The 26,768-nt window shown below is 44.3% G+C and overlaps 1 protein-coding gene across 5 annotated transcripts in view; it reads left to right on the forward strand.

The window, feature by feature from the left end:
* LOC138265788 (ubiquitin carboxyl-terminal hydrolase 50-like) overlaps nt 1-26,768 on the forward strand; it is a 384,629-nt gene that overhangs the window by 311,092 nt on the left and 46,769 nt on the right. For all 5 annotated transcript variants that reach the window (XM_069213817.1, XM_069213818.1, XM_069213819.1 and 2 more), the window contains one exon: nt 10,002-10,030. In XM_069213817.1, coding sequence (XP_069069918.1) covers nt 10,002-10,030 — 29 coding nt within the window. The remainder of the gene's footprint in view (nt 1-10,001; nt 10,031-26,768) is intronic.

A 26,768-nucleotide genomic window follows, 5' to 3' on the forward strand; every position in this document is an offset into this window, starting at 1 on the left:
AACAACTTCAGACCCTCCACATTTTTCACTCAACATCACTATCATTTTAACATTGTCTGTATGTTGTCAGACATACTACTGGTACACTGTCTATTGATCACTAGTAGTCAATGGCCTGCAGTTTGTGTGATTAAATAGGAATTGTGTGTTACACACATTACAGATTTTACTGTAAGGTGACTTAACATTGCCATGCACAGACATTTCAAACATTGGTCACAAAAATCAGTCTCAGCTACATTATTTTGTCGACTACAAGCACAACACCACCCACATTACCAAAAAGGAACCACATACCCTGTGAATCTGAAAGGAAGAGGTCACTTACTCCGACGTTCCGCAATCAGACGTACTTGTTCCTCTGGGGTGCCATAGAGTTGACTGTACAGGGACAGAACCTTCCTGGCAAGGAGCTCAGGCTCCTCAGGGGAGAAGACACGGGCCCTGTCACCCGCTTTGCCCAGCATCCTGGCTCCCAGAGGTTGGTAACAGCAGCAAAAACAAGGAGGTCTTGATGGCTGCATGTTAGGAGGCAGGCAAGTGAGTGCTTTTTCACACCACAGCGTACAAGTACATGGCAGACGCAATCAGTGACAGAGACAGACACAGCCATTGGCTTTCGCTGTATCCCTCACACACATTAGCCTATGTCATGGCCCGTCATGGAGGTTACCGCCTTCTACACAGTCAACTTCCGCTGACAGCCGTTGGGTAACCAATGTCCTGATGGCAAGGTCAGGGAGCCGTCATTTTAGTGGTTGAAGCTACACATTTTACAGATGTATTCATTGTATGGAACAGCAATATACCCATGCAGATGTCACAACTTGGACCAGAGAGGACCTGGCTTGTTGGTAAGTCCAACATGACTTGTTAATCTTTTGCCTGAATCCTAGTTTAGGAAGGGAGAATGGTTTGATATGTGACTGATCTGTTGATGTGTTGCTTCCGTGTAGGGGACGCAGCTTATCCTAACAGACTATGGTTATTGGCACTGCTGAGGAATCCAACAACGCCAAGGGAACTCTGCTTCAGTGTGGCCCATAGAAGAACATGAAGGCCAGTGGAGTGGGCTTTCAGGCTCCTGACGGCTAGGTTTAGGTGCCTAGACAAGAAAGGTGCAGGCTTTCTCTACTCACCCGATAAGGTATGCCATATCACAGTTGTTTGCTGCATTTTCCATAACTTTGCCCTGAGGGTAGACATCCCTATAATTGCAGATGAGGGTGTCCGTGATGAGCCCCCGGGTGAGGATGTTGAAATGTCTGTGAAGATGACAGGGGTGAAGAAGGAGTTGGCTTATGGGATTGCCCACTTCTTCACCTGAGTATAAGTATCCCATTACATATATTAAGCTCCAGTGTCAGTTAAACTTGTGGCCTGAGGTACATATCTGTGTGCTATGGTAATTTGTTAGAAATGGTCAGTACAGGAAAGTTCAAGGCAAAGATGTTAGAGGATCAGAGTTTCCCTACATTGGGTGACGTCATCATTGACATAGATGTACTGTGCTTATGCTAAGAATGTGTGTCCTCATGACTTGTCAAGTGATTTTAATTTAATATGTGGTACAAATTAATTTTGCCTTGTTATTTTGTTTCAGGGTCTTTCACCATGTCATCTTCATTTGAACATTTCAACCTTGTGACATTTACTGTGATACTTTGCTGTTTTGAAGTAAAAAGTGTACATGTGTTGATCTTGGGATAGACACCAACTTGGGATAGACAAATCTTTTCCAAAGACAACCTGCACTTTGATAGCATGAAATTTCTGAAGATTGTATCTGACCTGTTTCCTGTGTGATGGTTCCATCAAGGCAATATGTGCCACTTGAGTTGCTAAAACCACATATGCATGTCAAGCCCTACCATACTGGTCTTCCTTCACATTGGATAAATCTGCAATTTGTGGACTGCAGAGGTCGCTGTTGATGTGTTTCCTCATAGGTGATAGGACTTTTTGTTAGCATACCACTGAATTGTTGATGTGACATTGTGCCAGATACTCCCACAGTGTCTTGTACTGTCCACATGGCCTCAGATGTTGTGTCTGCAATGATGTGGACTATTGGTGTTAATGAATGACCTAGGATTCCTTTTCGGAAGGCAGGATGTATGGCTCCAACTGAGGTTAAGCATCTATGATAGTCTGCGTGTTAGACCTGACAGCTTTTGGGTGGTCCCCCCTAACTTTTTGCCTGCCTCCCTCCACTTTTTAGATACTGTTTTTGCTGGTTTTAAGACTGCACACTTTACCACGGCTAACCAGTGCTAAAGTTCATATGCCCTCTCCCTTTAAACATGGTACCATTGAATCATACCCAATTGGACTATTTAATTTACTTATAAGCCCCTAGTCCAGTGCACTATATGTGCCTAGGGCCTTTAGATTAAATGCTACTAGTGGGCCTGCAGCACTGATTGTGCCACCCATTTAAAAGTACTCGCCAAGCCTAAAACTCCCCCTTTTCTACATATAAGTCACCCCTAAGATATGCCCTAGGTAACCCATAGGGTATGGTGCTGTGTAGGTAAAAGGCAGGACAGGTGCCAGTGTATTACATGTCCTGGTAGTATAAAACTCCTAAATTATTTTTTTTACACTGCTGAGAGGTCTGCTCCCTTCATAGGCTAACATTGGGGCTGCCCTCATAGGTTGTTTGAGCTGTAGCTGCTGATCTGAAAGGAGTAGGAAGGACATATTTAGTATGTTCAAAATCATGATGGTAGTGGAGAAGTGTGGCAAAATGGTTAGAACGGCAGACCCTGATGCAGAGATCTGGCCCGGGACCAGGGTTCAATTCCCACCTCTGTGGCTCTTGGGCTCAATTCCCTTGGACCAGATAATTCTCGCCTTGGGGCCTAATCTAATTAATGGGTCCCATTCTGTAACTCTGGGCAATAGCTTGCTTAATCTCCACAATGCCCCTCACAGCGCTTGAATGCCTGGCTGCACCCTGGGGCTGTCCAGGAGTGGGCGCCTCACAGGGAAAAGCAAGGAGGGGTTCCACAGCGGTATGCGTACAGCGCCTTGAGACCCTAATGGGTGAGTAGTGCACTGTACAGGTGCACAGTTCACAGTTTATAGTTTTATGATACAAACTCCTGCTGACTGGTGAAGTTGGATTTAATATTACTATTTTAGAAATGCCACTTTTAGAAAGTGAGCATTTCTCGGCACTTAAATCCTTCTGTGCCTTACAATCCACGTCTGGCTGGATTTAGTTGACAGCTCCCTTGTGCATTCACTCAGACACATCCCAAACACAGGATACTCAGCCTCACTTTCATACATCTGCATTTTGAATGGGTCTTTCTGGGCTGGGAGGGTGGAGGGCCTGACACTTGCAGGTCAAAGGACAGTAGCCTGCCCTCACACAAAGGACTGCCACACCCCCTACTGAGACCCTGGCAGACAGGACTGAACTGAAAGGGGACCTTGTGCACTTCTAAACCACTCTTTGAAGTCTCCCCCACTTCAAAGGCACATTTGGGTATTTAAACAGGGCCTCTGCCCCTACCAACTAAGACACTTCCTGGAGAAGAGAACCTGAACCAGAACTTGCATCCTACTAAGAAGAACTGCCTGGCTGCCCAAAGGACTCACCTTTCTGCTTTCTGTGAAGGACTGCTGCCTAGCTGTTGCCCTGCTGCCTTACTGCTCTCTGGCTTTGGTGAGAAGTGCTCTCCAAGGGCTTGGATAGAGCTTGCTTCCTGTTCCATGAAGTCTCAGGACCACAAAGACTTCATCTCTACAAGAAGGACTCCTTGTGTGGCATCTGAAAACCCTGCAAACCGAAGAGGAGCCACGACTGAGTGCCGGAAATCAATGCACAGCCATCCCTGCGTGAAAACTAAACAACGCATTGCCGTGTGCAGCCCGAGAAATTGACGCACACCCCTTTTGTTTCCACGCACCTCCTCCTCTGCGGTTCTTTGCGAAGATTTTTCACGCAAACCAGGTACTTTGTGCTTGAAAGTGACTGTTTGCTTTTAAAAGACTTAAGACACTTTGGGGGTCATTCCAACTTCGGCGGGCGGCGGAGGCCGCCCGCCAAAGTTCCCCTGCCGAATGACCGCCCCGCGGTCAAAAGACCGCTGCGGCCATTTCAACTTTCCCGCTGAGCTGGCGGGCGCCCTCCAAAAGAGCGCCCGTCGGCCCAGCTGGAAAGCCCCTGCAACAATGAAGCCGGCTCCGAATGGAGCCGGCGGAGTTGCAGGGGTGCGACGGGTGCAGTGGCACCCGTCGCGATTTTCACTGTCTGCTAAGCAGACAGTGAAAATCTTTGTGGGGCCCTGTTAGGGGGCCCCACGACACCCGTTCCCGCCAGCCTGCAAGCAGCGCCGCCATAGAGGATTCCCGCCGCCGCGGTCAGAATAGCCCTGGAAGCACCGCCAGCCTGTTGGTGGTGCTTCCGCTGCCCTCGGCCCTGGCGGTCAGAGACCGCCAGGGTTGGAATGAGGGCCTTTATATCACTTTTCAGTGATATCTCAACATTTACTTATTGCATTTTAATTGTTTTGACCTGCATTTATCCAGATAAATATTATATATGTATCTAAACACTGTGTGGTGTATTTTTGTGGTGCTATATGGTGTTAGTGTATGATTTATTGCACAAATACTTTACAAATTGCCTTCTAAGTTAAGCCTGACTGCTCAGTGCCAAGGTACCAGAGGGTGGGCACAGGATAATTTGGATTGAGTGTGACTTACGCTGACTAGAGTGAGGGTCCTTGCTTGGACAGGGGGTAACCTGACTGTCAACCAAAGAACCCATTTCTAACACTGCCTATTTAATTTGTTCCCATTGCATGTTCCCTTTCCTCCATGGTATGAAGGTAGTGGAGCATGTAACTCTGAAGTCCCAGATATTGGGTTTAGGAGTGTTTTTGTAACCCAGAATCAGTTTCTACAAGGACCTGTTTGTAACATTAGCATGTTCCACATTCATTCTCAGTCACGTGTGTTTACTTTCAATACATTTGTTGACACATTTCCTCTGTAATTCCAATATGTTTTTCCTAAAGGGAGGTTCAATAGTTTCCCCAACATGAAGGTGGAAGATAGACATGACAAAGGAAATGCAACAAATAATCAAACAAGAGGCTTGTACTCTGTGCCCATTACATTTATTCAGGAGAAAAAAACAAGTGTCAAGTGAAATAAAATGAGATTAAATAAACTAAGAAGAGTTTATTGTGGTGGATGGAAACATGGTAGTGGAGCCAAATAAAGTTTGAAGTCCAATGTCCAAAATACTACTGTCCTCTGAAAAAGTAAATGTGTACATGAAACAGTTCACAGAGTGGATGGTAGGCACACAAGGAGGAAATTTGGTTCAGCATCTCTTGGAGGTGGTGGTGTTGGTTTTGCCATCCTCTACTGCTGGACAGATGACTGTCCCCTCCCACTGGTGTAACAAAACTGAAGGGGGGCCCCCCTGCAAAGTACCTTTAGGGGGCCCTCCCCCTATATCCAGTTAGGGACCTCCTGGCTGTGCAAAGTGTACTGTGCCGAGGAGGCCCTCTGGGACTCAGCCCCCCCTGCACTGCAGGGGCTGTGAGGGCCTTTGTTATGCCACTGTCCCTTCTGGGGACAGGGGGGCACAGGTGTCCGTGGCTGGCAGTGGTGTACTTTGCCAAGATGTAAAAGGACCACAGACAGGGACAGATGGAATGGGAAAAGCCCTGCGCATGATGTGATAAATGTTATACATCACCCTAGTCAAGGAGCATAATTTGAAATTGTTCTGCATCTCTGCATTGTTCTCCCTCTCCACCTGCTTAATGTCCTGGAGTTCGTTTAGGACCTGGACCATCATTTCTTGGTATTGTTGGACTGATCCAAAGACTTGGTTAAGGGTGGTCTGGCTAACTAACACCCCAGTGGCCTCCCTTGGCTGACCAGAGATTCCTTCCTATGACCCCTACCCTCACTAGCCTGTGCCCTTGAAGTGTGCCCCAAACCATGCGTCCTGGCAGAACTGGAGGCTCTAGTTGTTAGTGGCTCAACAGTAGCTAGGACTGGGGGGCACAAGATTTGTGTGCTGGTTCTTAGTGCACAGGAAGTGGTGGGGTCATCACGCTGAGGTCTTGTTGCAGCTGTGGTGGGAGGTGTAGCTGTGGCCTGGGTGTGACTCACTAGAGCTGTGTGGCCAGACAGAGCAGATGGACCAACTTGCTCCTCATCATCCGGACTTGCAGCATTGGAGTCCTCACTGAAGTCTTGCTCCTGGGGTGGAGTGGAGGTGTCTTGGCTCGCAGATGATGTTGCACTAGGCTGGGTGGTTCGACCTGTGAAGGATAGAGAGGAGATGTGTTTAAATTATTGTTTGTGCATTTCATGTGTTTTTTTCTACAAAAGGGCCAACCTAAAACCTAGAAAGAGTGAGATTGACTTATTGGGCCTTTGTGTTATTTTCATTGTTTTACGCATGGAGCCTGATTTACACAGATGACAACTTCAGTGCTGACCTTGTAAGTATGTCCTGAAATACCAAAGTGTTAGTTAATATTTTTAGGTTACATGTGACAGACATTGAACCCATCACAGCGGTGGGTTGGTTGTAGGACTGGACCATTCCAAGGCCAAGCAGGCTGCAAAACATTGGATACAAGGTGGTTCATAATGCACATGATACTGTAATTGGTCATCATATGGACAGTGCATTTTAATTTGTGTGTGGCTACTGATTCTCTTCACCATGCCACAACACATTTTTGGATTACTTGGATTCAACACACAATGAATGATTTAGGCATCAATTCAGTGTAGCTAAGAGCAGGTATCAACATTGTTGAGATACCAAAAAAGTAATATTTTAATCCATGGCATGATATGGTGACTGACAAATGCACTAGTTTATTTAATGTGTGTGCATATGGAGGTTAAGAACAGTGTAACAGCATTACCTTCCACTATTGTTTTTCAGATGCAATAACAGAGCATCATGTTGGTTGTAGTCATCTGTTGATACCATGGACAATACTTGTTAAAGAAATAAGTTACACATTTCACTTTCAAACACTTTCTTAGAGATTAGATCACGTTTGCAACTGGTACACTCATATGGATATGATGTGACTAGGAGAAAATACAACTTAGGAACACTATATTCTCCTGTGAAAACGGATGTAATTTTGGACCTGTTTTTGGAAGCGCAACAACATACATTGATAGACAGTAATGGACAGAGCCCATGCAAGGGATGATCCATGGGGAACTACACACAATCTGACTATTCATATTGCATTATGTCAGAAGGAGAGCTACACCCATGCTGCTGGCAATTTGGGTAAAGTGTATGAGACATATTTTGTTTATTCAAAATTAGCTATACCTGTTTTAAGGTTGTTGCAGCATACTAAAAGTCTACCTTATGGGCATTGGTGATTAGGGAGACTTGCACATGTCTGACTTACCAGTCTACACTTCACCAGGGACTCCAGTGAAGCCTTCAGGATGGAGGATGTACAGGAGCTTCTCCTCCTAGGGAATGAGTTGTAATGGGGGGAGAGGAGAACCACCACCAGTCCTCTGTGCCTTGAGGTGACGCATGGAGGCCAGTGAACAAACCTTCCCCTGCAGGTAGTTCCATCTCTTCCTAATCTTCTTCTGTGTGTGCAGGTTGTTGCCTACTGCATTCACCCTGCCCACTAAGCTAGTCCACATTTGCCTTTTCTAGGAAGTGGTAGTATTTTGGACTTGTACTCCAAACGGTTGTGGCTCTGCTTTAATGATTTTATCCACCATGACAGACAATCTCCCTCTGTGAAACGGGGATTTCTTCTCTCTGCCATTGTGAAATATATAAGAGAACTAGTGCTCACAAAAATTATGGGTACTAAAAAAAAAAAATGATTTAACAAAAAAGACAGGGGAAGAGGTAAACTGAATCAAAAAACCTGTCTCTTATGTTGTGGATTTGGCTGTCTGTCTGGTCTTCTGCAGTGGAATGGCAGAGAATCATCGTCTGAAATGGAATGTGTTTTATAGTGTGTTTTGCTGGTGTTTACAATTGTCCAATTTGCAATAGGCGTGGGCTACTGCCATTCAATCAGTGGCCACAGCCATGGTATTATACCTAAAGGGTCCCGCAACAGATTCCATCCGCCATGGGCCCACAGCTGTCAAAACAGCAACGAAGAGCTAATCGTCAGCATTGGAGATTGCTGCATCAGCTGCGGGTTGCAGCTTCCACAACTGAATACATAGCAGTCTTTTGCTTAGCCGCAATGTATCTAAATACGGCAGGGAGGAGACCACTGATATGACGGTCTTTTCAGGCCTGGCACTGGCATTGCTTGGCAGTAAGAATGCCAACATCTAGATCAGTCCCTTTATTTTTGTCACAGAGGGTATTCCCTGACCATGTGGCTTATGTTCTGTCCCCCATTATGTGTGGGTTGGGGACTATAATGCACTTGTCATTTGGCAAACAGAACACCTACTACTTTCTGACGGCAGATGAGGTTGTTGAGCAGGCTATTAGCAAGTCTCTGATTACCTCAAGTAGAGGGAACAAAAAACTCTACAGCTGCTCACCTAGTGAAATAGTGGCCCAAGGAAGGTAGGTATCCTGGTGCTGCTATTGAAAGGTTTATGTTAGGCATCTCCACTTCAGTCTGTTTCCCAATACTTCACCTTTTGTATGGTACAACATGAAGCAAGTAAGAAATGTCAGGAAAAGGGCACTGGGACAGTAAACATGACTCTCCTGCCTCTTTCCTTGCTTAGAGAAGACTCTACAATAACAACATGGTTGAGTCTTGTTATCTGTTTCAGGAGTGCGGTTGGCAAGGTGTTGATCCTGCATCCTTGCCACGTTCTCCAGAGCATTCGAAGTAAAGGATGCTTCCTCTGTAGCTGTAATACTTTCATTGATGGTCAATTGAAAGTAAAGGAAAAACATGAGTCTTCCTGTGGTGGTCTATCGGTAAACAACATACGCATTGTATGTTGCCATCTGGATCAGGTAGGTAAACAGTTTCTTATACTAAGTGTGAATTTTAAGTCTCACATTATACAGCTGAAGAACCTAGTGATTCTTATCTACTTCGTTCATGTGACTGTGTGCTGGAGTCACAAATGGGTGGGACCAAAGCAGCGAAGGTTCCTTTAAAGCCCTCACCAGTGTTGGCCAGTGGCCAACAGAAACACTGGGGAGGGAGTGCGACCATTGGCCGCACTAAAAGGGTTAAACATGCAGTATTTTTTTTTAAAAATCCTGTAAAAAGTAATTTTTTAGGGCTGGTGCCATGGATTGGATAGGGACGAGGGCATTTGGGTTCGGGTTTACACAGGAAATCATAGATAGTGTGAAAAATTATCAACTTTGCGTACAGAATTCAAGCACCCTATTCTTATTTGTTGCTGTTTGATTCTCACCTAATCATGCAACAGTTAGATCACCTGTATGCAGTAACTGTGAAGCATTTTACAGAAAAATCACCTGCTGTTTTTTACACTTTACCACTAACCAGAGACCCAATCTCAAATATAGACGTGACACATTGTTTAGGTGCTAAAAGAAAGTACTCACTCAATGTTGCTGATAAACTGTGGTTCAGAGAGGTAGTAAAAAGAGTAACAGTCTAGACTGTAGAATAATGACTTGCCTCTCCGACTGTCCAGCCTGGTAGAGACTAAAAGTATGGCGCCTGCACTCTGCTCTGTCATTGGAGGCAGGTGGTGAAAGGCTCATACCTAAGGTGCCAGAGGAGACAATGGACAGTGGCAGTATGCTAGGTATTGTGAAAAACCCGGGCAGCAGCACAAAAGGGCATCCCGAGCAGTGTGCAGGAGGCTGCCATTACAACAGGGATTCTATTATAAAAATTGCCCTATGGGAGTAACAGTCACATTCCCCAGTTGTTTGCACCCCAGAACACTTTGGTATTACTGAAGGGGCTGCAGGAGATATGATGGAAGCAGTGTGCAGGGACTTTTCAAGAATATTCACACAAAAATTAGTATGCATTTTTTTTGTTTTTCAGGTCGTGCCTCCACGAGAAACAAAGAAAAGGTAATGTTTATGCATGTCTTCTCATATGTGCTTAAAACAGGGGCCTAACCTTGTGGCAATTCTTTTATCCAGTGTGTGAGTCAAGAAGAAAGGATGTGACAACAGCAGGTGAGAATAGGAGGTGATGGAAAGGGTGAAACGAGTGATATAGAATACAAATGTGCAACTTAGGCATTGTAGAAAATCTGAGTGTTACGTCATGGAAAACAGGTTGCATTCTTAATGTGAGCTGTAACTGATTTCCCATAAGGCCTAAGCATGTAAACTACATAGTTAACCCATTACAAAGTTAACTACTTTGACTAGCCACTCCTCAGAGAAAAGGATTACTTGTGTACAGCAGGTAGCCAAAATAACATTCTGGATCAGAGACATATTTATACCAGTAAATTAAAGGACTAATAAAAGAAAATAAGATAAGTCACATTCTAAGGAAAATGGGTAACTGTGAGAAAGGCATCCTTTTTGCCCTGATCACCCTCATTTTTTTACTCAAACTGGTGGTTTAAATGGTATATGGTATATTAGGTGTAATTACAATTGGTTCTGACAACCTACGTCACTAGTATATGGTAGGGCATGTAGGTTTAGAGAAGCCAGCAGATTTAAGGCACATAAGGGTGCAGTGCAGTGGTGTCTGCTGTCATATTAAAGGCAGCCCTGCCTTGCAGGCTGGTTTTAAACTAAAAATCTGTCCAAATTTGACTTTGGAATACAAAAAAAACTTCCAAAGTCTTAACCTATTTATTATTATATATAAGTCTGCACCCCAAGAGTAGGGTGCCTTGTTTTCCCCCATTGTAGTGCTGCTAGCTCTAACATGGGAAGGCTTTATTACACTTTACTAAAGTTTAACGTTTGATACAAAGGAGCTAGAACAGCCATTCAAAGTAGCCAAAGAATAACTATTGCAGGAAAGCAGTTTTAGAACCTGCTTTCCTGAAATTACCTAAAACAGCCTTTGGCAGCCTCTTCTTACTGGCCAACCTGTGACAGGTTGAGCCAGCCTGCTCTGATGAGGTGTGAAGTGGCCTGGGCTGAGACAAAGGAGACTTCTGGGTGAAGGAGATCTGCTGCTGCAAATGTCAGGGCAGGAAGGGTGTTGCGTCGACAAATTGGTCTTCAAGGGAGAAAGACGTAGAGCAGAAACCAGCCCACCCACCACTCACTTCACCCCCAGCCAGATGTGAGCCTCCCAAATTGGATGAGGAAAGGGGCTGCAAGAGAAGTGTAGGGTAAAGGGAGCGGCACTTGTGGGTTGGGTTAGCAAAACCGGAACTCCCAGGACAGATTTGTTTTAATTTTAATTTTTGTAGATAGTGCATTCTGGGACACAAATATGCCATTCTTCCCAGGAAGTGGTCATCACAGAGGGTGGTAACTTCAACCCCATGTTAGGGGTGCCCCCACTATTGCCAACCCAGAGAACTGCAGTCAATATGTGAGAGCTGCACAGCACCTCAGATCCCTGCTTAAAGAAATCTGAAGGAGAACGACTGCCCTGCTGAACCTCTGGCCTGCTCCAAGAGAGGACTGCTCTCACAAGGAGTGCACATGCTGCATTCTCTGGGCTTCACAAAAGAGGACTTTGCCTTGCTTCCAAGACTAAGGAGTGTATTCCCTGAAAGCAACAGGTGGAAGAGAGGTACCAGAAGTCACCTGCAACACCTTCTGCAAGGCAAGCCCAGCTGACCAGCTCAACTGGACTTCAAAGGATTTGACCAGGTGCATTGTGGGAACTGTAGTCCCAAACCTCCAAGAGGTAACTCAGAGCTTCTGGACCCTTGGCTGGTGTTGTGGACCCCCAAAGGCTCAAAGAGAGCTTCTAGAAGACGATCCAGAAGATTAAGAACATTTGGACATTTGTCAAGAAGCTCCATAAGTTTACTGACCTCGGCGACGGAGTCAAGCCGGCATCGTCGAACTGTGACTTGGCTTGACTTCCAGCTTTGCCCCATTGAAAGCTCTGGAGCGCTTCGACATTGATGACGAAAACAACGACATCCAGGACTCACCGAGCCATCGTGCTGAAACAAGCCTCCATCATCGAACCGAAAGTCAGATTGCTGAAGACGACCGCTCAGCGTTGACAGAAAAAGCTCCAAAAAAGTGGTTAAGTGCGAAGGCAAAAACTTGACTGGGCCCAACCACTGGTTGTGTCTGACCCGCGCTCCATTGCAGGTGGCCTAAAACCTTGACTTGGTCCCAGTCCAGCACGATCAAATAGCAGTGGTTGGCACTTTTCTCTTTTTGTCGTTAGAAAGCAAATGTTTGCATTTAATCTTTTAAAGTTCATATCTCTTGTTCCCTACATTGAACTTTTGTCATTTTGGTGTCATTTGAAAGATGAAAATATGTTCTATTTTACGAAACTGGTGTTGGATTTCTATTGTGTGTGGTGTTTTAAATGCCTTACACACCTATTTCCTAAGTTTAGCCTGATTGCTTTGTCAGTTAAGCTACCAAGAGTTGAGCAAGGCTTTGTTTATTGAGACTTGACTGAATCTTATTTGTGATTTCGGTGTTATTACTAGTTGTAAATACCTCCCTCACCTACTTATAAACCACCTTCCAACAGTAATCTTTTCTCAAAGATATGCCTCATAATACCAAAAATGACCAGAGAAAAGTGGCTTGAACACATCCTGGCTCAACACTAGATGGCAGGAGTATGCCCAGCATGTAAATCTAAGCACTACATGCCATAAACAGATGCTTACAGGGTAGGTGACATTTTCCTTTCCCACTGGTAGTAATGTCTAAATTAGTCCTAAATTTCACAATCCCGTTTGTAGGGGGAGCCACAATAAAAGCCTAATTTAGTCCCAGGCAGCTGGCGGACATCCTTTTTTGTTACCTGGTGCAAACAGGTGTTTAGTTGAAAAGAAACTTTGTTAGTATTCTGTGTGTCATCTGCGTAGGAGACCAGTGCAAGGCCATGTGCTTGCACTATCTCTGCCGATTGGCGCACACAAAGATTAAAAAGTGTAGGGTTTAGGGGCGAGCCTTGTGGACCCCACACTTTAAGGAGAGGAATTATCAAGAACTGTGAACCTTAGACCTGAGAACTGTTTTCGAGAAAGGCTGTGAGCCATTTGAGTGCGGCTCCAGCAATCCCTGCCTCCTCCAGCCTTTGTATCAAGATGGGGTGGGAATACAGTAGCAAAGGTTGTGCTCAGATCCAGCGAAATCATTGCTGTTGAGCTACCCTGATCCAGAATTGCTCTTAGTTTTTCTGTGGCTGCTAGTAGCACTGTTTCAGTGCTACTACTAGTCCTGAATCATGAAGGGTATAATAACTGGTGTTGTTCCAGATATTCAGATAAAAGATGTTTAACCCACTTCTCCCAAATTTTTGAAAAAGCTGACAGTAATGAAATATGTCTGAAGTTAGCTAAGACTGACCTATGCAGCAAAATCTTCTTCAACAACAGTATTAGTTTAGCCAGTTTTTAGCTTCTTCACAGGGTAGCTTAGCTTAGAGAGAGGAGATGATTAGATTAAGGGTAAGGTTGATAGCTAAACAATTGGCTTCAAGAATCTGCGGAGGGCTAAGAGGAATATCTTGATAATTTTCACTGGGGGTCACGTAACTAGTTAGCATTGAGGAGTCTATTTATGCGACCCCCAGGAACTGAAAATTATCAAGCTACTATTTTAGAATGCAATGATGGTTATGTGCTTTATATTGACATGATCTCATGGAAACACTAAAAACTGACTGTATATATGAAAATATTTGCACTGTGATATATTAGAAATAAAAGGAAAAACTGAAAGTTAAAGTTGTTGTCTTTCTTGTTTATGCACCCAACAAATTTAGTATATGACTGTGAATTTCAAAAGGCACCTAGCTAGGCACTCTTCTAAGGAAGCCAGGAATTCACCAGCATAGCCAGGTGGCCATTACAGAAGCTGAGCGACTCCGCCCCCTTAAGTTCTGTGACCTAAAACAAGGCACTTGCCTGAAATCTTCACCCTACCTCCTTAACCCCACCCTACCGGAACCCCAAAATATGTCTTGGCAAGTGGAAAGCATGACCAGAAGATCACAAGACAGCAACAAGGGAAAGCATGGTTGAGATGCAAATCCGAATCACTGGGCTCATCATCATTGAGGTCTGGTCTAAGTCGCCACCCAAGCTATCATGAATTGTAAGCCCTCACTTTAGTCCTCTGGAAACGCACCCACCTGAACTATTTTATGGGTCTGTTCTTAACCTGAAAAAAGTGGCACTTGTGTATACAGTCTTGATGCAAATAAATATGTGATTAGAGAAGTCAATTTGTGTCATTGTTACTGAAATACTTGAGGACTGAGTTGCCAATCACTGGAATACTTCAGACATCAAGTATTCCAGTCTGCTATAGTATTGGAGCAACCTGGGAGATGAATGACTTCACCAACATTCCATTCTCTAGGCAATAGTGTCAGAAGTCCTTGGCTTTGTCCATGATGATCCTAACCCTGCTGTCCCTGCTTGTTCATATACTGCATCGCTGAGATATTGTCCACACTCAAGAGTATGCTTGTTCTTTGCTAGACTTCAAATGGCAAATTACTCTGTCTGGAGTTCCAGGCAATTGATATGAAGATCCGGTTCCTCTTGGGACCATCATCCTCCTGTAGAGACTACCCTGCATTGAGCACCCAAGTCCAAATGCTGGCACCTTATTCAATTATAATGTTCAGGACTGAACCGGAGATTGCACAGCAGTTTCATGCTTCCATGGTACTCAACCACCCAGTGATCTCCAGTTTGGCCTACTCTCACAGTGGAATATCCTCCAAATAATACAGTCCCTTCTGCTTGATCTTGAATCTTTGGAGTGCTTTACAGTGTAACAGTCTCAGAAAGATCACCTCAATAGGAGATGAGAGGAACTCAACTTCTCTGGCGAGACTATGCAAGAAAATCGTTTTGAAACACAAAGAGCACCTCGGGTCTACATTGTCCTCCAACTCCTCCCTGACTTGGCCAGTACTTGGTGAGATACCCTGACTTGTCCAGGAGTTTGTCCTGGCATGCCTGCAGCACCTCCTAATGCCTGTCCTTATCAGCTTTGACAGAAAGGTAACCATATAAGAGTCAAGCTCTGGTATAGCAGCAATTTCTTCCTCTATGGAGGGTCTCATACATTCTGCTCTTAACCTGCCTCTCAGCTCCTCATCCATGATGCATGCTCTGCTTCAGGTAGCAGGGTATCTAATATCTTCAGCATCAAAGAGGTTTTTATACTGATCCTGGTTGTCGAGGTGGGAATGGTCCCTGTCTGATGTATAGTCATGTCTCCTGCCCTGCATGCCCAAACTACAAATACCTGTGATCCTGGTTTTTCATTTTTAATCCTGCCACTCACTAACTTGTGCATGCACTGACTTCATCCCGGTCTTTGGCAGTGATAGGTTCTGGACCTTCTCCTGAACTGAGAGGGACTCACTGAGCAAATTGTTAGCTGTGCACAAGTGATACAGACTTGCAGGTTAATTTTGGAAGACCACAGCTAGGACCAGAGTAGATGGAGAAGAGATTGCTCTCGCCAGACAACATATGTATACTCCTGCATCTCCTTGATGGGAAGTGGGAACACTAGATGCTATAGTGGCGAAAGAGAAGACATGCTTCGTTTAGAAGTCCCAAGGCGCTTCCTGATAAGTGTAGCTGTAAATGACTTTGACTTCAGCTGCCATTAAGTAGATGGCAGAAGGTGCAAGGTGAGGCCTGTAGTTTCTTTTGCTCTGTAAAAGGGCACCAATCCTTGTCTCGCTTCTTCATCCCTGTGAGGAGGGGTCATAAATTGCTGGGTGCAGCTTGTTCACACCTCTCTGTACTTCTGTGGTCAGCACCAACCTGGAAACTGCCCTCCTGGGCAGAGTATCCTATCCTTGCAAATAGAGGCCTGACCTGAACGGTAGCTTGGCAGGGACACCTAAAAAGGGAACAAGCCCAAACTGACAACAAGGGAGCAGACCTGGAATATACATCCTCCAGCAAATCTGGCCCATTGTTGTTCGTTGTCATGGTCTCTTCTAATGAGGTGGTGGATTCTGCAGGGTACTCAAGGACCACTACGCAACCGTGGGTTGGCTTCCTACTGACAGCCAACTCCCCAAAGGCGAGGAAACATCACCTGAATCTGATCTGAAGGAGGAATTACAAGGCTGTCTTTGGTGCCAAGATTTACTACCTATTAGAGAGAGAAAGAAGTGCCAAACCTTCTGGACGAATGGATCGTGAATGGGAATACTGTAATTGACTGGTGTCGGTCCATCTGTACTGCCTGGTCAGGCAAAGCAATTTTCATCACATATGCATGTCATACCTTCCAAGGCAACTGGATCTGTGTCCCTGCACCTGCCTGCTCATGGACTTTGTGAACAGTGTAACTGAAGAACTGCAAAGTGTGTTTTTAGGTTGGGACCAGTCCTGAATACTTTGGGATCTACAAAGGGTTTTAGTGTTTGCAAACCCTCCAGATTGGTAGGTCAGTGGGTTTACAAATGCTAAAACAATTTTTTCTATGTACTGAACACATCAGCGATTCAGAAAAGTGGTTCTGAATTGATAGGTGTACATAAATGGATACCGAGTCGGGTTTTGGAAGGGGCATGTTGTATGGGTGCCTTCCAAATACCAAATTGGTATGTCATGTATCAATGTTTTGCAACCAAAATCTGGTTACAAAACATTGAAATTATACACATTCCTCAAAGGAGTTGCTGACCCATTCGCAAAAGGAAAGAGGTGGCCTTTCTACCCCTTCCCCTTTATGGATGTAAAAAAAATGTTTTTTAAGGGGAGGCATGGGTCCACCCCGACCATCATCTTAAACAAACCAAAAATATATGTTTCTTTTTAAATGCATTCCATTTGCCTTTAAGGAAAATGGGCTGCATTTAAAAATATATATATATATATTGCTTTATTTAAAAGCAATCACCGATATGGTGGTCTGCTGTCTCCAGCAGGCCACAATCCCTGTGAAGCTAGCAAATCATAGTGGGGTTCACTTTGTGATCTACCTCATTATTACTAATGAGGTAGGTCAAATTGAGACCCACTATAATTTTGTATTTTGCAAACCAACTTATTGGAACATAGGTTGGTTCTCAAAATACTACACTTGTTGAAAAAATACAGGTCATAAATTGTGACCAGTATTTTGTGACCAGTTTTGAGTACATCTGGCCCTTAGTGATCAGAGAGTTTCCTTGTGTCGCCTTGTGAGGAATCAAGATTGTCATTGTGTAGGCATTGTTTTCTGAACATAACACCTGGGGTGTGGCGTCCACTGTGCTGAAGGATCAGTAAAACTGCGGGTGTGTGGCTTGTGCACCCAAGAAGAAGCACCAAATACTCCCTAGTGTGTCGGAGTGAGATGTGATACGCAGCCCGCCTCCTGGAATTGTGGAAGCAGTCCCAAACAGAAGCCTCCTTTCTGCTGTGACACTCCAGGGGACATGCTGTGTGGCCAGCTGATGCACAGCTCCTGGGCAAACTGCTCTGCTGCCTGGAAGCTTTCTACTACAAGTGAGATCCCACTGCTCTGGGATAGCCAAATGTTGCCAAGGGCTGCTCCTACAAACTTGGTGAGCGACTGAAAGAGACTGAGTTCTAAGAACCAACCCTGATGAGGGAGCACAAGCTTCAATCATTAACCTACCTCAAACTCTGAACCTGGGAGAGGGCAATCTAGTGAAGGGGGACCCACTAGAGAAAGTTGGAGGCCTAGATAGACAACATAAGCCCCGAGAGCACAATGACACACACTTGTGAAACGGGTAGTCATACATGATTGGATGCATAGTGGAATTCTTTGTTTTCAGCGCAATAAAGTTCTTCTGTTTTCTACTGAGAAAACTGGGTCGGACATTGATCTTATTGTGCTCTATGTGGGTATGGTATTGATTCTTGAGTCTCAGTAACCCCTACACTAACCTCCCTGAGAAGACTGTGTAAGGTCTCAGCCCCACTGTTTTGCCCAGTAGCCTTGCCTGTCCCACGGCCTCCTGAATGGGTAACCCGGCCTGGAGCCTAGTGTTCAGGGGGGAGATTGCAGTCCCAAGGAATGGCAGGTGGACTCCTTATCCAAGTCATCAAATATTTGGGCATCCATTGGTCTTAATTAGGAGTCACATGAAAGGCAGTGTCCCTGCTCGGAGCACAGAGGCTACTATGCCCTGCTACCTCGTCATCCTAGTCCACGAAGGTGTAGAAACTTGCACATCTTTTCATGAGATTCTTCCTCATTTTTGTCTTCATCATACCCAGGGTCCCCATTGAGGGGCCCACCTACACCCATCTGGTGCATCTAGGCAGGGTCACTCTGTGATTCTGTGAGGTTGGGAGTGGAGTGCCCTGCAACTTTTGTAGGTCCTTGTACATAGCCATTTTGGCAAATTTGGTAACTGCTAAAACAGTCAGGAGAACTAGGTCGGGGTCTATCTCACAGGATTTTGAGACCCAACCCTGGCTCACGTATCCATTATCATCATCCATTTTAACCGCAATAGAAGACAGTAAAAGGTGACAAAATGTTGCTAATGAGATCCCAGTATACCCCTAACTACTCCACACAGAAAATGCAGGGGTTCCAGCGTTCTGTCAACCATAGAAAATTGGCAAATAAAGCAGAAGAAGCACTTGCCCCACTAAGCAGCTCCTCAGCACGGTGTCCCATTTGAAGTATGCAACAGCCAATGTTGCAATTAAGTAGTGTCTGTCATGCCTAAGCAAGGCTAGACGCTTGCCAAACTCCACATTGGTTGGCACTGGATCTGCGGGCCGGGCACTGTTTTCACCAGCAACAGCCTTCATGCTCACAAGATCCTCCCGCACTGCTCTTTTAGATTTTATCGACACACCTTCCTTACAGAATGGGAGCTCAATGTACGAAAAGGGCACTGGAAAGGGAAAACCTGCTTGTTAATAAGCACATTCATGCAAGGTCAGCAAAAAACGCTCACCAAATGTAACATTCTCACAAATTAACTTAACACAGTAACCAATTTTAGTTCCAAAGAAAGAATAAAAAGTTACTTATCTCGCCCACCAAGAGCAACAAAGAAAGAGGAAAGTGGAATAGACTGGTTCCCTTGCATAGGGTTATATACTGAATCATGGGAGGTTGGTGTTCTTGTGTTTTTAGTCATACATGTTGGAAAGCAGTATGCTCTACTTTTTTACTTGGCTGCTGTGATGTCATTAAGGGAAGTTCAAACATAATCTGAGCCTACAGTCCTGACATAAAATTTTATACGCACATCGGAAAGTAATGTGACCCTACCTTTTTATTGTGTTTCCTAATTCGAACTGTCCTACTTACTTACATATAAGAATGTCCTATCCTTTCATTGATTGGCAATGAGATTGTTGAGGATTTTCTATTCATAGAGTGTCTGAATTCCAAGCCCTCAACCACCCACTGGAGTATGTCTTCACTGCTGAACTCTCCTTCCTTGCAGGCACAGGTGTGCAATAAAGTAACTTAGGGCCATATGTACGAAAGCTTTTTCCCATAGACACAGAATGGGTAAAATCCTTTGGTACATCTGGCCCTAAGTTACTAAATTAGAGTGGAACTGTACGTTAGGCTCTGGGAGAAGGGCATGCCCTTTCTCATAAAGGGGCATGTTGCACTAGAGACCTTAGATTTCAATAAGTGAGTTTTCTGTGCAAACAGATTAAAATGAGAAAGAAGACAAATTAAAGAAGAATTTTAATGACAACCAAGAGTCGGGGAAAAAAGGATAGATGGAGAAGATTATACCCACTTATAGTTGTAAGTAAATAAATATGTTCAAGGGATCGACAACATCAGTGCTAAGACCATTCATATAAATTGAAGAAAAGGATTAGTGGAAACCAGAGCCAGGGTGGTTAGAGAGAGCACTTAAAACAGCAATAGAAATATTTTGGAGAACTTTATACAGTTAACGTTTAGCTTGCCCAGGAATAAGGACTTTATGAACAGTTTCTGGAGATTACACCTGAGGTTAATGCCATGAATTAAAAATTGAGTAAACCAATGGGAAGATACTTGACATATATGATTATTGTGTATATTTTTGAGTAAGAGGAAAAAGGTGAAACCATTGGATTCAGAGAATATTTAAAACATAGGCTGGATGGTACTTAGAAATTCCAAAAAATGGGTGGGTCATCATTGTGAATCATGAAAAGGACATAGGCAGTGCAACTTGTTTTTTGTTGATATAATGAAGGAACATTTCAAGGCGAAAAATCTAATTCTGTAAATTTTTAACCCCTTCCATGCCGAGAACAGCTGGGAGCCATCCTCAGACATGGTGCGTGTGTACCGAGGACTGCTCCCGGCCGTCCTAGCACGAGTCAGGAAATCCCTTTGATGCAGGTACCAGAGGGATTCCCTGCTTCAAAAAACATCCTTGGGAGGTAGGGAATAGTTCGCCCACCTCCCAAGGCTATTTTGGGTTTTCTTTGAAATGACGAGCAAATCATATGGCACGCTGACATCATTTCAATGAGCCGATGGGCTCATTTCACTTTCCCTGCCTGGGTGCTCAGGGAGCTATCTCAGATCCACGAGCACCGAGACAGGTGGGAGAGGTATCGTTGGAATAGGGAGAACCCTCCCCTTTTTTAATTGTACCCCTCCCTAGTGTATCCCTGCTTGGGGATCGCCATCCTGAGTCATCCACCAACTAGACACCAGGTAGAGGGAGCAGCCCCTTGGACAAGGGCTTTTGCTCCCCCATTCTTTTTTAGCAATATGTCAGTCTTTCTGCCCCCTGGGGGGCAGATAGGGGCAAAAGCCCCTGATCTGCTACCAGGGACGGTAAGGGCACTAGGCGCCAGGGACATTTTATTCTAATGTATAGGGGTGGGGGAGATGACCAAAATGGGCAAACCAATGCCCCACCCCAAAATATGTAAACAATGTTTCTGCCCCCCCACCCCCCTGGGGGACAGATAGGGGCAATAGCCCCTGATATAGCCTGGAGGGGGCAGAAAGCCCACTAGACAACAGGAATTACTTTTTTCCCCAAGCTTTGGGGGTGGGGGCCGCCCAAAATTGGCTTGCCAATGACCCCCATCCACCCCCAAGTATATAAACAGTCTTTCTGCCCTCTCCCGGGCGAGGGTAGACAGGCCACTAAATGCCAGGGAATTACAAAAAAAAAATAGAGGGTTGGGGGCTGCACACCACCATGGGCATGGTTATGCCCCCCATTCAAACCAAAGGGGGTAACAGTCTTCCAGCCCCTGCGGACTAAAGCATCTCCTCCAGTGGCAAGCAAGAGGACATTTGACTCTTTTGGGTTTTGATTTTACATATGAGCCAAGAGAGCTGGCTAACTCCCAATATCGTCCCACTGGCAATGGTGAGCAAGTGCACTTTTTGGACTTGGGTACGCTGCCACCTCGAAAAACCTACCAGACCCAGACACATCTGAAAACTAAACATCTGGGGGGAGTCTAAGGTAGTGTGCTTCACATGCACTTCACGCCATTTTCTTACCCACAACGCCCTGCAAACCTCCAGCTTTGCCAGAAGCCATGCATTTCCCCTATATGTCTGTGATCGAAACTTCTGGAATCCGCAGGAATCCACAAAATCCCTACCACCTAGCATTGCCCCATCTGTACTGATAAAACTTCTGCCCCACTTATGTGGGTGCACAAAACAGAGTCAGCCTAACAACGTGTGAAAAAAACTGCCCTTTGGACACGCTTTGGTTTTCCCTCAATTTCTACATGTTTTTGGCCCTTCCCAGTCACTTGGCCCGCGTACACAAGTGAGGTATCATTTTTATCTGGAGACCGAGGTAAACACTGTGTGGTAGGAAAGATGTGAAGGTGCGGTGATCCCACAAGGAAATGTGATTTTTTTAGCTACATTTGAGGTTTGCAGGGGATTCTGGGCAAGAAAATACTGGGGGATCCACGCAAGCCTCACCTCCCTGGACTCCCTCGGGTGTCTAGTTTACAGAAATGTCTGGGTTTGGTAGGTTGCCATAAATGGTGCCGAACCTGGGACCAAAAATGCAGATGCCCCCCTTGCAAAAAAAACAGGTCTTTTGTGATAAATAGTTTTGGTATCTCCACAATACGTTTTGGGACCTTCCCTTTCGCGGGCACTAGGCCTATCCAGACAAGTGAGGTACCATCTTTTTCGGGATGCTTGGAGGAATCCTGGGTGGAAGGAAGTTTTTGGCTCCCCTCGGGTTCCAGAACTTTCCATCACAGCAATGTGAGGAAAGTGTGTTTTTTAGACAAAATTTGAGGTTTGCAGAGGATTCTGGGTGACGAAAGCAACACGTCACCCCCTCCTAAATTCCACTAGGTGCCTAGTTTAAAAAAATGTGCAGGTTTGCAAGGTTCCCCTAGGTGCCGGCTGAGCTAGAGCCAAAATCCACAGATAGGCACTTTGCAAAAAACATGTTCGTTTTCATTGGAAAAATGTGACATGTCCATGTAGCATTTTGCTCCATTCTTGTCGCGAGGAGCAGGCCTACCCACAAAAGTGAGGTACCATTTTTATCAGGGGACTTGGGGTAATGCTGGGTGGAAGGAAGTTTGTGGCTCCCCTCAGATTACAGGACTTTGATGTGAGGAAAAAAGGTTTTTAGACAAATGCTGAGGTTTGTAAAAGTTTCTGGAAGACAGAACCTGGTGAGAGTCACCCCATCCTAGATTCCCCTAGGTGTCTATTTTTTTAAAATGTACAGGTTTGCTAGGTTTCCCTAAGTGCCAGCTGAGCTAGAGCCCAAAATATCTCAACTCCATTTTGTGCCCATTTTGGACATACGTAGGTTTCCTTGAAACCTATTTTTCACTCTTTATATTTTACTAAATGAACTTCTGTATAGCTGGTACAAAATTAAAACCCATCGCAAGGTGCAGCTGATTTATTGGCTCTGGGTACCTTGGGTTATTGGTGAGCCAACAAGCCTTATATATCCACGCAACCAGAAGGGTCCAGCGGACGTAACAGTATATTGCTTTTGAAAATCTGCCATACCCAGATGAAAACGTACACAGAAAATGGCTGATTTTTCATCTAAATTACAATATTCTTTTATTTAAACTATTACTTTCTATAGGAAAACCTTGAAGGATCTACAAAATGATCCCTTGCTGAATTCAGAATTTTGTGTGCTTTTCAGAAATGTATAGCTTTCGGGGATCCACCATTGGTTTCACACCGATTTCTGTCACTAACTGGAAGGAGGTTGAAAGCATAAAAAATAGGAAAAGTGGGGTATGTCCCAGTAAAATGCCAAAACTGTACTGAAAATTTTGATTTTCTGACTCTAGTCTGCCTGTTCCTGAAAGTTGAGAAGGTGGTGATTTTAGCACCACAACCCCTTTGTTGATGCCATTTGCAAGGACAAAAACAGATGCTTTCTTCTGCAGTGCTTTTTCCCCATTTTATCCCCAAAACACACTTAAGCTGTATTTTTGCTAATTTCTCGGTCTCCACTAGGGGAATCCACAAACCCTGGGTACCTTTAGAATCCACAGGATGTGGGGAAAAAGGACGCAAATTTGTCATGAATAGCTCATGTGGACCAAAAGTTATGGGGGCTTAAGTGGGAACTATGCCAAATAGCCCAGAAAAAGCTTGGCACAGGAGGGGAAAAAGTCTTGACAGCTAAGGGGTTAAGGGAACCTTTCTGATTCTTTTTTATTTCGGTTTGCAATTGACGGAGTGTAACAGAGAGTTGTTGCATCATGGAACAAAGTTGTACCTGACTTTATATCTGCAATATACTGTTTGCTGATGGGAATCAACCAGTAAGGAATGGCTATAGAAGAAAGGATTCTCAATTTACTGTTATGTTGTTGCATGTGGTCTAAGGCATATCAAAATGTCACTGCATATGTACAATAGCATCAAGTTCAATTGTTAAGTCTAAATCACGCCATCCTAAAAGGCATACCAGAGCTGATTAGTCATAGAACCTATTGATAAAAGTCTTTCACAGAAGTACTAAACTGGGTGTTGTATATGTTTTTGCTGTTAGGAGTAGACTCTCACATTGGACATCTGGGTGATTTAAGATACAAGTTATCATTTTGTGGTGGTATTCCATCAGAGGTCAGCTAACCAACAAGCCACCTTTGTTACACAGAGTAGCTTAATGGCTATCTCCGTTGTGTAGGTTGCCAGTAAAGACATTGGGACAGGTCATTCTGACTCAGATTTCCCCAGTCTTATTTCATTCTTTTGTCTTTGAGGTATCTTGTCTACACAACATCACAACATTGCCTAAGCCTTAGACTTTATTTTGGTTTTAAGATAAGTTATAAAAGTAGGATAAATCCCTATAGGTGTTGAAGCGCATCCTGGGAGCTTTTTGCTAGTGTAATTTTGCATCTTGAAGGGAAATGTAGAGCTCAACATTTCAGTGTTACTGGCTTTGGCTTTTAGAATTGCTTATCAAGCACCCTAGACCTGTGTGAAAATGGAATGATTGGGGCAGTTGACTTGTTCTCTAATAAGGGAGTGTTTAATTTGGTACCCTATTCAGCTATCATAAATTCATTTGCATCCAACACCTCTAACAAATGTGGATTGTTAACTTGGTGACCTGCTACCCAGCTCTATCAGGATCTGGGCGTCTGAAGGTAAAATGTGGGTCTTAACATTTGCACCACATGAATATGTAGGCCAAAGAAGGCCGGTTGCTATATCTTTTAATTTTGCACTCTTTCATCTCAAGCCTGACAGTGTCCTTGCTATTGGAGAACCAAGTACTTCCAGTGGTGGTGAGATCATCAGCCATATTGAGGGGCTGCTGATGGCTTTGTTGATAAAGCAGCTAGTTTTTAAGATAGGATAAGCTGGCAAGGGGAACCATTGGATTTTCATCAGTGAATGAGACATTTAGTTATAGTTTTCAGTCAGTGGCTTTCAGGACAACAAAACATAGAGGGAAGCAGTGGCAAGCCTAAATGTGTTTAGAACATACAAATTCAGGGGAAAAGTGAATTATATTTGCTGACCCTAATGGGACGCCATTTATTTCTTTGCACCTTGGCAGGATGGGGTTGAGTGATCTGCAAGAGAATACAATATGACTTTAAGTATTCCTCATATATAGACCACCTCCACCAATCTGCAGTGGTGTTGAGTTGAGTTTACCGGGCATATTAGTTCATTGAAATTCTCAAAACCTCATTGCATAGTTACATACAAGCATCAGATAATCTCAGGATGATTTGTCATGTTCAAGGTACCTCCTCTATACATCTCCAAAACGTTCAAGCATTGGCAAAGCCAATAAGCCTGGCATTATCCTCCAGCCAAGCCAATTCTTGTTTTGTCATGGTTTTTGCTCCCCAACACAATTTCACAATTTAGAAGGGATCTGTAAAGAAGGCAGAAAGCACTCACTAATTGCATATCATCTAGCTAGCTTGTAGCTTTATTCCCAGCAAAAGAACTGCACAAAATCATCAATGAATTCCAGAAGTCTGAATGCACCTGTATGCAAGTGACTCGTTCTCAGAAACTATGCAAAACTGGCTGAACACTTCAGCAAAAATGCAAATGATCTTGACACCTACCTCAATTAGGTAATACAAAAAAATGCATAAATGCAAATGCAATGAGAATACCCTAACTTCACTACAAACCAAACCTGGCCTGCAAATTCCCCTCTTCAAACCTTATACCAGAGAAGACTTCCCCATCACACCAATAGCCTGTCGATCATCAAGCTCATCTGTTGGTCTTTTGTCAGCTGACATCGTCAAGTACATGTCCTCAAAAGTTCTGCAACCATTGTGGCCAGGGCCATAATTATTCATTCTTTAGTGACTGGAATCTTAACAAAAAAATTAAAAGACATATTAAACCCATTCAAAAAATACCTCTGAACCGTCGGGATTTAGTAACTAGAGACCAATGGCAAATGTTTAGTTTTTTGGGCACATTGCTTGGAAAGATTAGCAGTCAAACACTAAATTTGACTTCATGATGATCATGGCATCGAGTGATCATTGATTAATCTTAACTGCTAAAACTAAACTCATGGCAGTATAATCATGTTGAAGTTTGAAAGCTTATCCAACCTCGATACCTGTGTAGGAGGAAATGCTTCAAAGTAAATGTTCAGCACCTTGAAAACTGAAACTCTTGCATCTGGTAAATGGATAAGTAATTACTCATTGACTGTATGGCCTCAGAGACCAGGACCCCCACACCCAACTCAATTGCTATAGAGAATTTGTGTGATTGAAGACTCTAATCTGTCCCTGTTACCACAAATTAATCGACAAAGGAAGCTTCAACATGACGGGATGTCTTCAGATATTTCCTGTAAGAAATCGGGTTATTGGTTGAAGGGGGTGGAAGCCTCACTCAGGCAGCAACCACAGTCCTTGACAGGGTGTACGACTAGAGTTGTTAAATTAATCAATGCACAAGATTAGGCTGACCCCAATGGAGCGAGGTCCAGATACAGGGATCAGGTTAGTCCCGCTGAGAAAGTTGCCATCACAAAGTCCGGCTAAAAGATTAAAGTTTGAGATGGAGGAGGCCACTGGATGGTCATTGCTGTATCATGAAGAGCAGGCTGGGTGGCATTGGCTGTTGTTGCTGTAGCTGTGATGAATCGGTTGCTGACAGTCATTGCTGGAGACTCGCGTTGACAGTCATCACAGGCTATTGTTGCACTACTGCAAAGTACAGATCTCTTGTTGCAGTCATTTGCTATTGCATAAAGAGTCATGTTCACCAGAGCTTC

This window comes from Pleurodeles waltl, chromosome 11 (assembly GCF_031143425.1).
Source record: "Pleurodeles waltl isolate 20211129_DDA chromosome 11, aPleWal1.hap1.20221129, whole genome shotgun sequence".
Lineage (NCBI taxonomy): Eukaryota > Metazoa > Chordata > Amphibia > Caudata > Salamandridae > Pleurodeles > Pleurodeles waltl.